The following is a 13,835-nucleotide window of genomic DNA, read 5'->3' as shown; positions in this document are numbered from 1 at the left end:
CCCAGAAGCCAGGGACATCTTTCAAACTGAGTTTTTTGGTTGCCAAAATCTGCATGAAAGGGCTGGTTAAAATGCTGTGTGGAGCTCAGAATAATCTGAATGCAGAAGCTGAATAATTTTTTGTAATCGGAAGACAAAAGATGCAAACACATAACAGGAACCTGTCGATTTTCCACCCTAGCTGGCTAAATCCTGCTTGATAAACAATTGGTTTGCAGTGGAAAATTTGATTCTCACTGTGATTGCTCGAACATGAAATGATCACCGAGGAACTGATTTTTTTTAACTTAGTTTAGAGATACAGCGCGGAAACTGGCCCTTCGGCCCACCGAGTCCGCGCCGACCAGCAATCCCCGCACATTAACACAGGCCTACACAATACTTCACAGCACTTGAGTGGTTGACATATTTAAGGCATTAGTAGTTTTAATTATTTTCTTGAGAAGAATGTAGGCAACATTTTAATCTTTTTTTTAAAAGAGCCATGCACGTTATTTTGTGTCTTGGGAATGAGCCTTGGCTGAAATGAGGAAGATTTGTTTCAATGATCAGTGTTCATAAGGTCATCGGAGCATTTGACCCATCGAGCCTACTCCGCCATTCAATCATGGCCGATCTAACTTCCTCTTCCAAACCCATTCTCCTGCCTTCCCCGGAAACCTTTGACACCCATTCTAATCAAGAAACTGTCAATCTCCGCTTTACAAATCCCAATGACTTGGCCTCCCCAGCCATTTGTGGCAATGAATACCACAGATTCACCACCCTCTGGTTAAAGAAATTCCGCCTCACCTCCTTTCTAAAGGTACGTCCTTATATTCTACAGCTGTGTCCTCTGGTCCTAGACTCTCCCACTAGTGGAAACATCCTCTCCACATCCACTCTATCTAGGTCTTTCGTTATTCATTAGGTTTCAATGAGATCCCCCCCCTCATCCTTCTAAACTCCAGCGAGTACAGGCCCCGAGCCATCGTCAAACGTTAACCCAATCATTCCTGGGATCATTCTCGTAAACCTCCTCTCGACCGTCTCCAACGCCAGGACATCCTTCCTCAGATATGGGGCCCACAACTGCTCTGACCAAATGTGTTCTGACCAGTGGAGAGCATGTAGGAAGTACTGCACAGTGAATTCAGTTGATGTGGTTTGGCGTACAGCTTCTGGCATCTTAAGGCACTTGTCATCACCACTGTAATCGTTCTTTAAGTCTGCCAGGTGGCACGGTAAATGGGCACTAAATGTGGTATATGGGCTGAACCTGTTCACGTGGACACTTACTGGCTGCCTCCTTTGTGTGTGGCATCGAGGCTGGCACAGTGTAGGTAGGGAATATCACAGAACGCAATAATGCAGAACAGTATGGCTGCTGCTTTCTAGCACTGAACTGTTGCCCTGTTGTTATTTTACAGATCTTAGAGAATGCACCAGCACAGAAACAGATTTTGGAGAACACATCAGTTTTTAGAGATGGTGCAAAATGGCTTAGGGGCACATTTACTTTGGCAATTGGGAAGAAACTTAACAATGCAGGAAAAGAGACCATTCCTCACTATTCTGTATTAAGTGTCGCAATATTACTTCAGAAGACAATTTAATTTTTAACCTGTGGTTGTAGACAAAGGCCAAGGGCAGTGTGGCAGCACTGAAAGGTTGCTTTTTGGACTGGAGGCCTGTGACTAGTGGTGTGCCACAGGGCTTGGTACTGGGCCCATTGCTAGTTGTCATCTAGATCAATGATTTGGATGAGAATGTACAAGGCATGATTAACATGTTTTCAGATGCCACTAAAGCTGGCGGTATTGTAAATAGTGAAGATGGTTGTCAAACATTGCAGCAGGATCTTGATCGATTGGGCAGATAGGCTGAGGAATGGTTGATGGAATTTAATACTGAGAAATGTGAGGTGCTGCCTTTTGGGACGACTAACAAGGGCAGGACCTACACTGTAGAATGGTAGGGCTCTGGGGAGCGTTGTAGAGCAGAGGGATCTAGGAGTGCAGGTGCATGGTTCCTTGAAAGTGACGTCACAGGTAGATAGGGTGGTCAAAAAAGCTTTCGGCACATCATCATTCAGAGTATTGAGTGTTGAAGTTGGGAGGTCATGTTGCAATTGTACAGGGCATTAGAGAGGTCATATTTATAGTATTGTGTTCAGTTTTGGTCACCGTGTGATAGGAACGATGTTGCCAATCTGGAAAGGGTGCGGAGAAAATTCACGAGGATGTTGCCAGGATTCAAGGGACTGAGTTATAGGAAGAGGTTGAGCAGGCTGGGGCTTTATTCCATGGAGTGCAAGAAGATGGGGGGGGGATCTTATAGAGGTATACAAAATCATGAGAGGAACAGATCAGGTAGATACGCAGAGTCTTTAGCCCAGAGTAAGAGAATAGAGAACCAGAGGACATAGGTTTAAGGTGAAGGGGGGAAGATTTAATAGGAACCTGAGGGGTAACTTTTTTTACACAAAGGGTGGTGAGTGTATAGAACAAGCTGCCAGGGGAGGTAGTTGTGGCAGGGACTATCCCAAACGTTTAAGAAAGATTTAGACAGGTACATGGATAGGACAGGTTTAGAGGGTTATGGACCCAAATGCAGGCAGGTGGGACATAGAAACATAGAAAATAGGTGCAGGAGGAAGCCATTTGGCCCTTAGAGCCAGCACCGCCATTTATTGTGATCATGGCTGATCATCTACAATCAGTAACCTGTGCCTGCCTTCTCCCCATATCCCTTGATTCCACTAGCCCCTAGAGCTCTATCTAACTCTCTCTTAAATTCATCCAGTGAATTGGCATCCACTGCCTTCTGTGGCAGAGAATTCCACAAATTCACAACTCTCTGGGTGAAAAAGTTCCTTCTCACCTCAGTTTTAAATCACCTTCCCTTTATTCTTAGACTGTGTCCCCTGGTTCTGGACTCCCCCAACATTGGAAACATTTTTCCTGCATCTAGCTTGTCTTTTCCTTTTATAATTTTATACGACTATATAAGATCCCCTCTCATCCTGCTAAACTCCAATGAGTACAAGCCCAGTCTTTCCAATCTTCCCTCATATGGTGTAGATGGGGCATGTTGGCCAGCATGGGCAAGTTGGGCTGAAGGGCCTGTTTACACGCTGTGTGACTGTATGACTCTCACCAGTGACCATGTAGAAAACCTCCCACAGAGATGCAGCAATCCCTATTGCTTGGACTTTACCTTTCCGAATGTGTCATTCGTTAGGTGTTGGCTCCAGAAGACTTCTGGCATCCAGTAGCAGGGACGTCTTCGAGCAGGGCAGCTACAAATCACATTGACAAATTCTCAGCAGTAAACCTGCAGCGAAAAAGCATCACTTTCCACTGATAGTTTACACATGGAGCCAAAACTAAATGTTGGAGTATTAGCATAGTAATAACAGAAGCTAATAAAATTTCATATTAATATTTAACAATACAAATATTTATTTAAAATCCATCATAATTTGAAATATTTATGAGGGAATTATAGTCTCATACCCAGAATTGGTTATTTTTTTAAGAGTTAGCTATTTTGTAAGTGGTCAATCTGATTTAGCATGCCATTATAACTCACTCCACCTTGCACAACAAACCATAATATTTTACAACAAAAACTCTGAATGAATGAATAAGTTTATTGACCAAGTATGTGCATATACAAGGAATGTGCCTTGGTGCTGTTGTCCCCAACATTGCCTGGATGCTCCCTCTAAGTTGCTAGTTAGTGGGCATGCTGGTTAGTTCAGTACCGGATAACAGTTGACTCATGCACTAGTTATCAAAAGCAAAATGGTTTACTGAGATGACGCCATCCCCTTTGATCTGTTGTTTTCACATCTAATCCTTCCATTTCCCGATGTTTCCTTCTCCCCTCTCAGTCTGAAGAAGGGTCTCGAAGATAGACTCAAAATGCTGGAGTAACTCAGCGGGACAGGCAGCATCTCCGGAGAGAAGGAATGGGTCCCCCCTCTCCCCCTCCCCTCCTCCTCCCCTCTCCCCTCCCCCATCCATCTCCCCCCATCCATCTCCCCCCATCCATCTCCCCCTCCATCCCCCTCCCCTCCCACTCCCCTCCTCACCCTCCTTCCCCTCCCCTCTCCTCCAGCCCCCTCCACCCCCTCCCCTTTCCCCTCCCATCCATTCCCCTCAACCCCCCTTATCCTGCCCCCTCCCCCCCTCCCCCCCTCCCTCCACCCTCCCCCCCCCCCCCCCTCCCTCCCTAGGAGATTGATTTAAACTTTAAAATGTAAATAATTTAAAAAATATAACCGATTTCAATGAAACGTCCTCCATTAGCACTAAAGGGATGACGGTGAGTAAGGTGGGCCTAAAATTGTCGCGCTGTCATGTAATCTTTTGGCTGTAGTTCAGGATCAAACAATCAAACAAACAAACGAGAGTTTTAGTGTATAAACTGCTGGTCCTGGATTACTGCAAGTGGACTGTGTTATAAGTTGCAATAGTTCATTAAGCAGCTGTGATCTGATCGTTGCTGTTGGAGCAGGAGCACAAGGTTGTGGGGAACTGCTTGGGCTACTGAGACTGGGGAGGGTCAGAAAATGGGAAGAAATGCAAGGGTGGATGGAGGGAGAGATGTTTGAGCACGTTTTTAAAGGTGGGAATAAGATAAAAGGGCATTTTAGATCCCTAAATGGTGAGAAGTGAAGATAGACAAGTATGTTTTGTTTCACACAGAGAGTGGTGAATCTGTGGAATTCTCTGCCACAGAAGGTAGTTGAGGCCAGTTCATTGGCTATATTTAAGAGGGAGTTAGATGTGGTCCTTGTGGCTAAAGGGATCAGGGGGTATGGAGAGAAGGCAGGTACGGGATACTGAGTTGGATGATCAGCCATGATCATATTGAATGGCGGTGCAGGCTCGAAGGGCCGAATGGCCTACTCCTGCACCTATTTTCTATGTTTCTACGTGTTGCATCTCATTCTACATCTTGTTGGCTGCATGAGATGGTGCTGTGGAAGAGTGTGGCTGGTAATGGAAGTGTGTTCTCGTGCATTCTTAAGGGAATAGTCCTTTCAGAATGCTGGAACGCAAATGGTGAGTAGATTTGGAGCGACACTTTTACACAGAGTGGTGGGTGCCCGGAACGTGCTGCCAGGGTTGGTGCTGGATAGTAGTATTTACTACTACGATAGTAGTATTTAAGATTAGTCACGTGGGCATACAGGGAATGGAGGATTATGGATCATGTGCAGGCAGAGATTATACTATATTTAACAGCATGTTTGGCACAGACTTTGTGGTCTGCTAAGCCTGTTCCTGTACGGGACTGTTCTGTGTACTGAGCGCAGTCTGGTAGTGACTCAGAGTGGAAGGTCCTCCCTGACTTGGGTCACAATACCAACCTGAGACCTGTCTAACAGCCCTAGCTTGAACCTCTGAAAGCTTCTTTCATTGTGAGTGCTCTCATATGGTACATGGTAAGCACGTTGCATGTTGTGTGGGAAGGAACTGCAGATGCTGGTTTAAACCGAAGATGGACACAAAATGCTGGAGTAACTCAGCGGGTCAGGCAGCATCTCTGGAGAGGAGGAATGGGTGATGTCTGAAGAAGGGTCTCGATCCAAAAGGTCACCCATTCCTTCTCTCCAAAGATGCTGCCTGTCCCACACGTTGCATGCGATATGCTCCACATTCCAGTATCTGTGTTTAGTGTAGTTTAGTTTAGAGAAACAGCGCGGAAACAGGCCCTTCAGTCCGCGCCGACAAGCGACCCCCGCACACTAACATTATCCTACACCACACTAGGGACAATTTACACATACACCAAGCCAATTAACCTACAAACCTGAATGTCTTTGGAGTGTGGGATCTCGGAGAAAACCCACGCAGGTCACGGGGAGAGCGTACAAACTCCGTACAGACGGCGCCCGTAGTCGGGATCGAACCTGGGTCTCCGGCGCTGCAAGCGCTGTAAGGCAGCAACTCTACCGCTGCGCCACCGTGCCGCCCTTTAATATGCCAGACATATGGAGGACTCAGAAAGATGCAGCCTTTCTGCAGAACCTGATTTTCAGTGACCTTCCACTTTATTATCGTAATTGATTGTGCAGCTTGTAAAACCCTTCTCACATGTCAGTTTGTTTTTCCTCCTCATATTTCAGATTTCATTATTCTCCTCATGTTGACACCTCTCCCGATGTGTCTCCTGTTATCCACTTGCCTCCAGCATTTTGTGGCGTTCATTCCCGTCCAGATCCCGCTCTGTCTTAACCCGTTCCTCTTAGCGCAAGCATTTTATTTCTTCAATTTAATTTACAGGTGACCCTTGCTTATCGTGGGGATTGCATTCCTAGAAAATGTATTCATGAGAGAGTTAGATATAGCTCTTAGGGCTAATGGAATCAAGGGGTATGGGGAGAAAACTGGAACGGAGTACTGATTTTGGATGATCAGCCATGATCACATTGAATGGCGGTGCTGGCTTAAAGGACCGAATGGCCTACTCCTGCACCTATTTTCTATGTTTCTAAAACAGTGTATCGTGATTTTCTGCAATGCTCAAATTTTGTGTTGGCTTACTGTATTTTTCACACATTCTGTAAGAGTGAATTTCACTCCATATCTTGAATTCTTGGGTTGGAGTTAGCAATTCTATAAGGATGAATTTCGATAACCTGAAGGACTATGACATGGGAGTTGCCTGTATTATTGATATGATGTGTGCATACTGTATTCCAATCTTCCTGGCCAAAAATCTGATGCCAGGTTTTATTGAGGTTAATTCCCGAAATGGCGGGACTGTCGTACGTTGAAAGACCAGAGCGACTGGGCTTGTATACTCTGGAATTTAGACGGATGAGAGGGGATCTTATTGAAACATATAAGATTATTAAGGGGTTGGACACGCTAGAGGCAGGAAACATGTTCCCGACGTTGGGGGAGTCCAGAACCAGGAGCCACAGTTTAAGAATAAGGGGTAGGCCATTTAGAACGGAGATGAGGAAAAACATTTTCACTCAGAGAGTTGTGAATCTGTGGAATTCTCTGCCTCAGAAGGGAGTGGAGGCCGATTCTCTGGATGCTTTCAAGAGAGAGCTAGATAGAGCTCTTAATGATAGCGGAGTCAGGGGGTATGGGGAGAGGGCAGGAACAGGGTACAGATTGAGAATGATCAGCCATGATCACGGTGAATGGCGGTGCTGACTCGAAGGGCTGAATGGCCTACTCCTGCACCTATTGTCTAATGTCTTTTGTCTATTGATATCGCCACAGAAATGACTACAAATAATATTGCCATGAGACAATCCAGAAATTAAATGCCAATGTTATTCTAATCCAGGTGCAGTAAAGTATTTACACCCTGCTTTTTCGGTTTAGAAGTGAATGGGGACTATTCACTTGGGTAGGTGGGCTAAGAACCTATTTTGCATTCCACTAATTTCATCTGGTGTTCCTCTCACCAGATCAGGAGATTCCAAGGATGAAATTTAGTTTTAGTTTAGTTTAGAGATTCACCAAGGAAACCGGCCCTTCGGCCCACCAAATCCGTGCCGACCAGCGATCACCCCGTACACCAGCGCTATCCTACACACACTAGTGACAATTTACAATTGTTTGACCAAGCCAATTAACCTACAAACCTGTACGTCTTTCGAGTGTGGGTGGAAACTGGAGCACCAGCAGAAAACCCATACGGTCACGGTGAGAACGTACAAACTCCGTAGGTTATTGCACGTGGTCAGGATCGAACCTGGGTCTCTGGCGCTGTAAAGCAGCAACTCTACCTCCCAAGGATATTGACAACTAAAAATAGCGAGATATTGAAACAGTCATTTTAGTTCAGTCATTCTGTTGAATATCTTAAGGTCCCTGCCCATCAGCACCCTGATTGAATCTCACCTAATAGAAACATAGAAACATGGAAAATAGGTGCAGGAGGAGGCCATTTGGCCCTTCGAGCCAGCACCGCCATTCATTGTGATCATGGCTGATCATCCACAATCAGTAACCCGTGCCTGCCTTCTCCCCATATCCCTTGATTCCACTAGCCCCCTAGAGCTCTATCTAACTCTCTCTTAAATTCATCCAGTGAATTGGCCTCCACTGCCTTCTGTGTTAATGAAAGCCTGTGTGCATTAGTGTGCAAAACTAAGGCAGAGGTTTGGACGTAAATCTTCTGCGTTATAATTCATCCGTTTATTAATGCTGTGAGTAATTAATGTTTATTACGAGTGGGGGAAAAACAAGAATTGCTGGGCTTAAAGGGACGGCAATGTTATTTCCCCCAGATCCCATCAGATAGAATTAATTAAAGCTGTCGTCTGTGTGGGAATTCAAAAGTGTTCTTTGGGAAAAATGGTCTTCTGATTGTGCGCTGACATGCATTCTCCCCAGAGGCCTGGGTCACAGTAACTGTAGCGAGGATTCGGAGCCCCTGTTATTGTAGTGCATAGACTATCTCATAATGTAATCCCCCCCCCCCCAGTGTTGCCATTCTTTTGTCATCTCATTTGGTGTGTGTCGAAGGAGAGTCAGAAATGTGCTTTTAAACATTTCTAGCTGGGCAGGAGCTCGAGTGGAATGTTAATTCGGCACCGCTGTTTGACAACTGGAGCCCTCCAGTGGGACGCATGTGTGACCAGTCGCCGGCTGGCATTTTCATGGACCAGTAAGTTGAGTCAAATCCGAGCTGACAAGACCTCCGCATCTCTGGGAAGCGCAGCCTTTTTTTGTTGTTGCAGAAAGCAGGCACCGCACACAGCTCAATCACTGTTGCCGTGAGAGTTAAAGGTGAAAAGGGGAACAAAGAGACAGCAGGGAGTGTTGTCTCTGAATTTGTCTTTGTGTCGAGAATGAAGCCGGCCCTGGAAACTACGACCCCTGAGGACAACCGTGAACTAAGCCGAGAAAGCAAAGGTATTGTGCTGTAAACTCTGGGCTCTGCAACGCCTTGGTCTTGTTTGCGGTGTGTGGGCTGTTAACCACTGCCCTGAGTGTTACTGCTGCCATTACTGTTACTATTGCAGTTTTTTTCCCCCCAGATATTAAATCAATAATCTAAATGCCATTTAATTATATTTGGCTAGGGATTTCCACCTGCAATGTTCTTGCGATGCCAGTTTGTCGAATATTGTGGTTGATTATGGAGTCAGCCGCGTTTCAGGAGTGTCCTGGTGTTGTAGGTGATGGATGTGAGAGAATTCACTGCTTCACCAGGCTCGCTAAATCTAGTCCAGTCGTGTGTCTCTTACCAGAAGCTCGCGTTAGTGATATAATGCATTACACCACAGCAATAGGATTCGTCTTTCAGAATAAGTCTTTTCTAAATGGAGATTGACAGCACAGTGTTCATCATCATCAAAGTTCACATTTGGGAAAACAATCTGCTTTAATTTAATGCAGTATAAAACGTCGCTCGTTCCTGGGAGCATTTAAAATCTGTTATACTCTTGGGCTGGGCATATGCTCTATTAATTGCAATATGTAAAGCAAATAACTCTCCAGCAGTTAGGGCTGGCACGGCTGAATTAAAGGCATAAGATTTCCTTGTCGTTTTCTCCCCATCTTTGAACTCAGTTTCCTTAATTAAATCAATTCTGGTCAGTACAAAAATGAAAAAAAAGCCTCTTGCCTAGTGAATTATAGGGTCTTGTTAAGATTGTGCTAGGCAGTAGAACTGTGGCTTTGCACAAATAGATCGTGATTATAATCTCTCGCTGGGATATCTGTGTGAATTTGAGCAGTGAACATTATGATTAAATGTGGCGGTGATGTTGGCTTTGCTTTAGATTCTGTGACAGATTGGAAAGGCTTTGTGTTAGTTTCATCAGACGTGTGTCGATTGAAAGGGATTGCAATCGTCTGCTTAGAATGTTCCTATTTTTTATTGCTGAAGTTGTCTTTAGTTGTTTTATTCTTAATTGTTTTCTGTATGTCGTAGTCGTTACTTGTGAGCAAAGCATTAAGGCAAATTCTTTGTATACATACATACTTGGCTCATAAAATGTATTCAATTCAATTAAGCTGGTAATTTTTTGTGCTTTGAAACGAAGTGTGGAATTTTGAGATGAAAGGGGGCAGAATCGATTGGAGTTGTCAATGTTTCAGCAAGGATTCACTAACAGTCTTCCTCCATTTTGTACCTGGAGCTGGACACCATTTACACCAGCCGTGCCATGGTAGATACTAGAGTCATAGAGTCAGAGAGTGATGCAGTGTGGAAACTTGCCCACACCGGCCAACATGTCCCAGCTGCACTAGTCCCACCTGCCTGCGCTTGGCCCAAATCCCCCCAAACCTGTCCTGTCCATGTACCTGTCTAACTGTTTCTTCGACGTTGGGATAGTCCCTGCCTCAACTACCTCCTCTGGCAGCTTGTTCCATCCTTTGTGTGAAAGGGTGTAGAGGTTGGACTTTTCGTGAGTGCCTGAATTGGATTGAATGTAAGCATTTGTTAGTTTTGAATGACTTGTTCTCCTTTGCTGGTCCTTCAGGGATTTCTCTCGCTGCCACTTCTGCAAAGCATTTTGCTGAGATGGGGAAATCCACTGAGATGGATCGGGATATTGTGGACCACAAACGACAAACTTCATGGTGCATTTATGCCGAAGCAAAAAGCAGCTCCAAATAGCAGCAACACATATGTTTAATAATTGAATTCTTGCCTCATCCATTCGCTTGAGGGGTTATTATAGTCATTGAGCCCTTGAGGAACTTTGAGGTTTCTATCTGCTTTCGAGAGGAATGTATGCAAGTGCTCAGCCCAAGACTGAGTATATCTGAACCTGGGACTACAATGCTAGAGAACGGTTACATTCAATGTCAGAATCATTACTTCCTGGAACTTATAGTCAAAGCTTCTCACTGTACCTCGGTACACGTGACAATAAACTAAGACAGACACAAAATGCTGGAGTGGCTCAGCGGGACAGGTAGCATTTCTGGAGAAAAGGAATGGGTGACGTTTCGGGTCGAGACCCTTCTTCAGACTGATGTCAGGGGAGGGGGCGGGACCGAGATAAAATGTAGTCGGAGACAGTAAGACTGGTAGAACTAGGAAGGGGGAGGGGGTGGAGAGAGAGAGGGAAAGCAAGGGCTACTTGATGTTAGAGCAGTCAATGTTCAAATGTTAGACAATAAACTAAACTGAAGTGCACCGACTGATGAGAGTGAGCATATCATACGCCTTCTTTACCCGTCTGTCTACTTGTGTTGCCAATTTCTGGGAGTTCTTGACCCCAAGATCCTGCTGCACATCAATGCTGTTGTGGGTAGGAAAGATCTGCAGATGCTGGCTTACACTGAATTATAGACACAAAATGCTGTGGTGATTCAGCGAGACAGGCCGCATCTCTGGATAGAAGGGATGGGAGCCGTTTCAGGGTGGGACCCTTCTTCAGCGTCTGAAGAAGGATCTCGAACCGAAACATCACCCATTCCTTCCCTCCAGAGATGCTGCCTGCCTCACTGAGTTGCTCCAGCATTTTGTGTCTATCTTCAATGCTGTGATGGGTCTTGCCATTAGTTGTATATATGCCTCTTACATTCGAACTGACACTTGCTCAGATTAAATTCCAGCTGCCGTTTCTCTGCCCATTTCTGCAGCTGATCTATATCTTGCTGTATACTTTGACAGCCTACCTCACAGTCCGCAACCTCGGTAATCTTTGTATCATCTACAAACCTACTGCCCAATCCATCTACGTTTACGTCCAAGTCATTTATACTTCACAAACAACAGAAGTCCCAGCGCAAACCCCTGTGGAACTCCACTAGTCGGAGACCTCCAGCATGAATATAGTCCTTCCACCACAACCCTCTGTCTTTTATCAGTAAGCCAGTTGTGAATCGGTACGACCATGTTCCTGTCAATCCTTCGTCTTCTGAATCAGCTTACTTAGTCAAATGTCTTGCTAAAATCCGCGTGGAATAATATCCCTACCCTCATCGATCACCTTTGTCACCTCCTCAAAAACCCTATCAAGTTATTAGACCAATAAATAAAATTGACGCCGTATCCGGGTCTGCACAAATGGGTGTTTACGGGGTCATGCTGATAGTTTCTGCACGCAATTTCTGACAATTCTATCTGTTTCGTTTAGTTTATTAATGTCACGTGTATTGTTGCACGCTATCCAGCCAGCGAAAATACCATGTGACGATACATGATTACAGTCAGGTCATTCACAGTGTACAGATACAGGGTGAAGGGTACAACGTTTACTGCAAGCTAAAGTCCACTTAAAGTGTAAGAAAATAACTGCAGATGCTGGTACAAATCGAAGGTATTTATTTCACAAAATGCTGGAGTAACTCAGCAGGTCAGGCAGCATCTCAGGAGAGAAGGAATGGGTGACGTTTCGGGTCTCGACCCTTCTTCAGACTGAAGAAGGGTCTCGACCCGAAACGTCACCCATTCCTTCTCTCCTGAGATGCTGCCTGACCTGCTGAGTTACTCCAGCATTTTGTGAAAAAAAAGTCCACTTAAATATAGTTTGAAGGTCTCCAATGAAATAGATGGGAGGTCAGGACCATACTCTAGCTGGTGAGAAGAAGGTTCAATTGCCTGATAACAGCTGGGGAGAAACTGTCTCTGAATCTGGAGGTACTGATTGAGAATGATCAGCCATGATCACATTGAATGGCGGTGCTGGCTCGAAGGGCTGAATGGCCTCCTCCTGCACCTATTGTCTATTGTCTATTGTACATGTTTTTAAACTGTATCTCTCGCCTGATGGGAGAGGGGAAAAGGAAGAGTGACCGAGGTGAGACTGGTCCTTGATTATGCTGGTGGCCTTATATCGAGGCAGCATGAAGTGTAGATGGACTTTTAGTTTAGTTTAGAGATACACGCGGAAACAGGCCCTTTGGCCTCCTGAGTTCGCACCAACCAGCGATCCCCGCACGCTAACACTATCCTACACGCACTAGAGACAATTTCTACTCATACAGCAAGCCAATTAACCTACAAACCTGTACATCTTTGGAGTGTGGGAGGAAACCGAAGATCTCAGAGAAAACCCACGCAGGTCACGGGGAGAACGTAGACACTCCATACAGACGGCACCCGCAGTCGGGATTGAACCCGGGTCTCCGGCGCTGCATTCGCTGTGAGGAAGCAACTCTACCGCTGGGAGGGAGGGTGGTTTGTGTGATGGTCTGGGCTCTGTCCACAACTTTGCAAATGTTCACGGTCTTGGATGCAGCTGTTCGCAAACCATGCTGTGATGCTTCCCGACGAAATGTCCTCTGCAGCGCATCTGTACGGGCGGCACGGTAGCGCAGCGGTAGAGTTGCTGCTTTACAGCGAATGCAGCGCCGGAGACTCAGGTTCGATCCTGACTACGGGTGCTGCACTGTAAGGAGTTTGTACGTTCTCCCCGTGACCTGCGTGGGTTTTCTCCGAGATCTTCGGTTTCCTCCCACACTCCAAAGACGTACAGGTATGTATGTAGGTTAATTGGCTGGGTAAATGTAAAAATTGTCCCTAGTGGGTGTAGGATAGTGTTAATGTACGGGGATCACTGGGTGGCACGGACTTGGAGGGCCGAAAAGGCCTGTTTCCGGCTGTATATATATGATATAATATGATATGATATGTAGAAGTTGTTGAGGGTCGTTACCGATCCTTCCTAAGCCTTCTAAGGAAGTAGAGGCATTTTGTGCTTTCTTGGCCACTGCTTCGATGTGGCCGGTCCAGGACAAGTTGTTGGTGGTATTTATTCCCTAGAGCTTGAAGCTTTTGATCATCTCTAGTTCAGCACCATCAATGTACACCTGGGGTGTGTATCGCCTCACTTCCTGAAGTTGATCACATTCTCCTTTGTCTTGCTGATGTTGAGGGAGAGGTTGTTATCTTAGCATCAGGTTACAAGG

At 45.5% G+C, this 13,835-nt stretch overlaps 1 protein-coding gene across 3 annotated transcripts in view; it reads left to right on the top strand.

Moving 5' to 3' along the window:
* The window catches only part of gpm6bb (glycoprotein M6Bb), a 203,202-nt gene that overhangs the window by 100,751 nt on the left and 88,616 nt on the right, over positions 1–13,835 (top strand). Inside the window, exon 1 of one of the 3 annotated variants that reach the window (XM_078408979.1) lies at positions 8,515–8,876. The exons of 1 other annotated variant lie outside the window; for it this stretch is intronic. In XM_078408979.1, the coding sequence (XP_078265105.1) occupies positions 8,813–8,876 (64 nt within the window). In that variant the 5' untranslated portion in view covers positions 8,515–8,812. Of the gene's footprint in view, positions 1–8,514; positions 8,877–13,835 lie in introns of those variants that run through there. One more of the 3 variants, XM_078408982.1, reaches the window with a different exon arrangement.

Source organism: Rhinoraja longicauda, chromosome 12, assembly GCF_053455715.1.
Source record: "Rhinoraja longicauda isolate Sanriku21f chromosome 12, sRhiLon1.1, whole genome shotgun sequence".
Lineage (NCBI taxonomy): Eukaryota > Metazoa > Chordata > Chondrichthyes > Rajiformes > Arhynchobatidae > Rhinoraja > Rhinoraja longicauda.
Note: the sequence above shows the minus strand (reverse complement) of the source record. Positions and strands in the feature narration are given on the sequence as shown.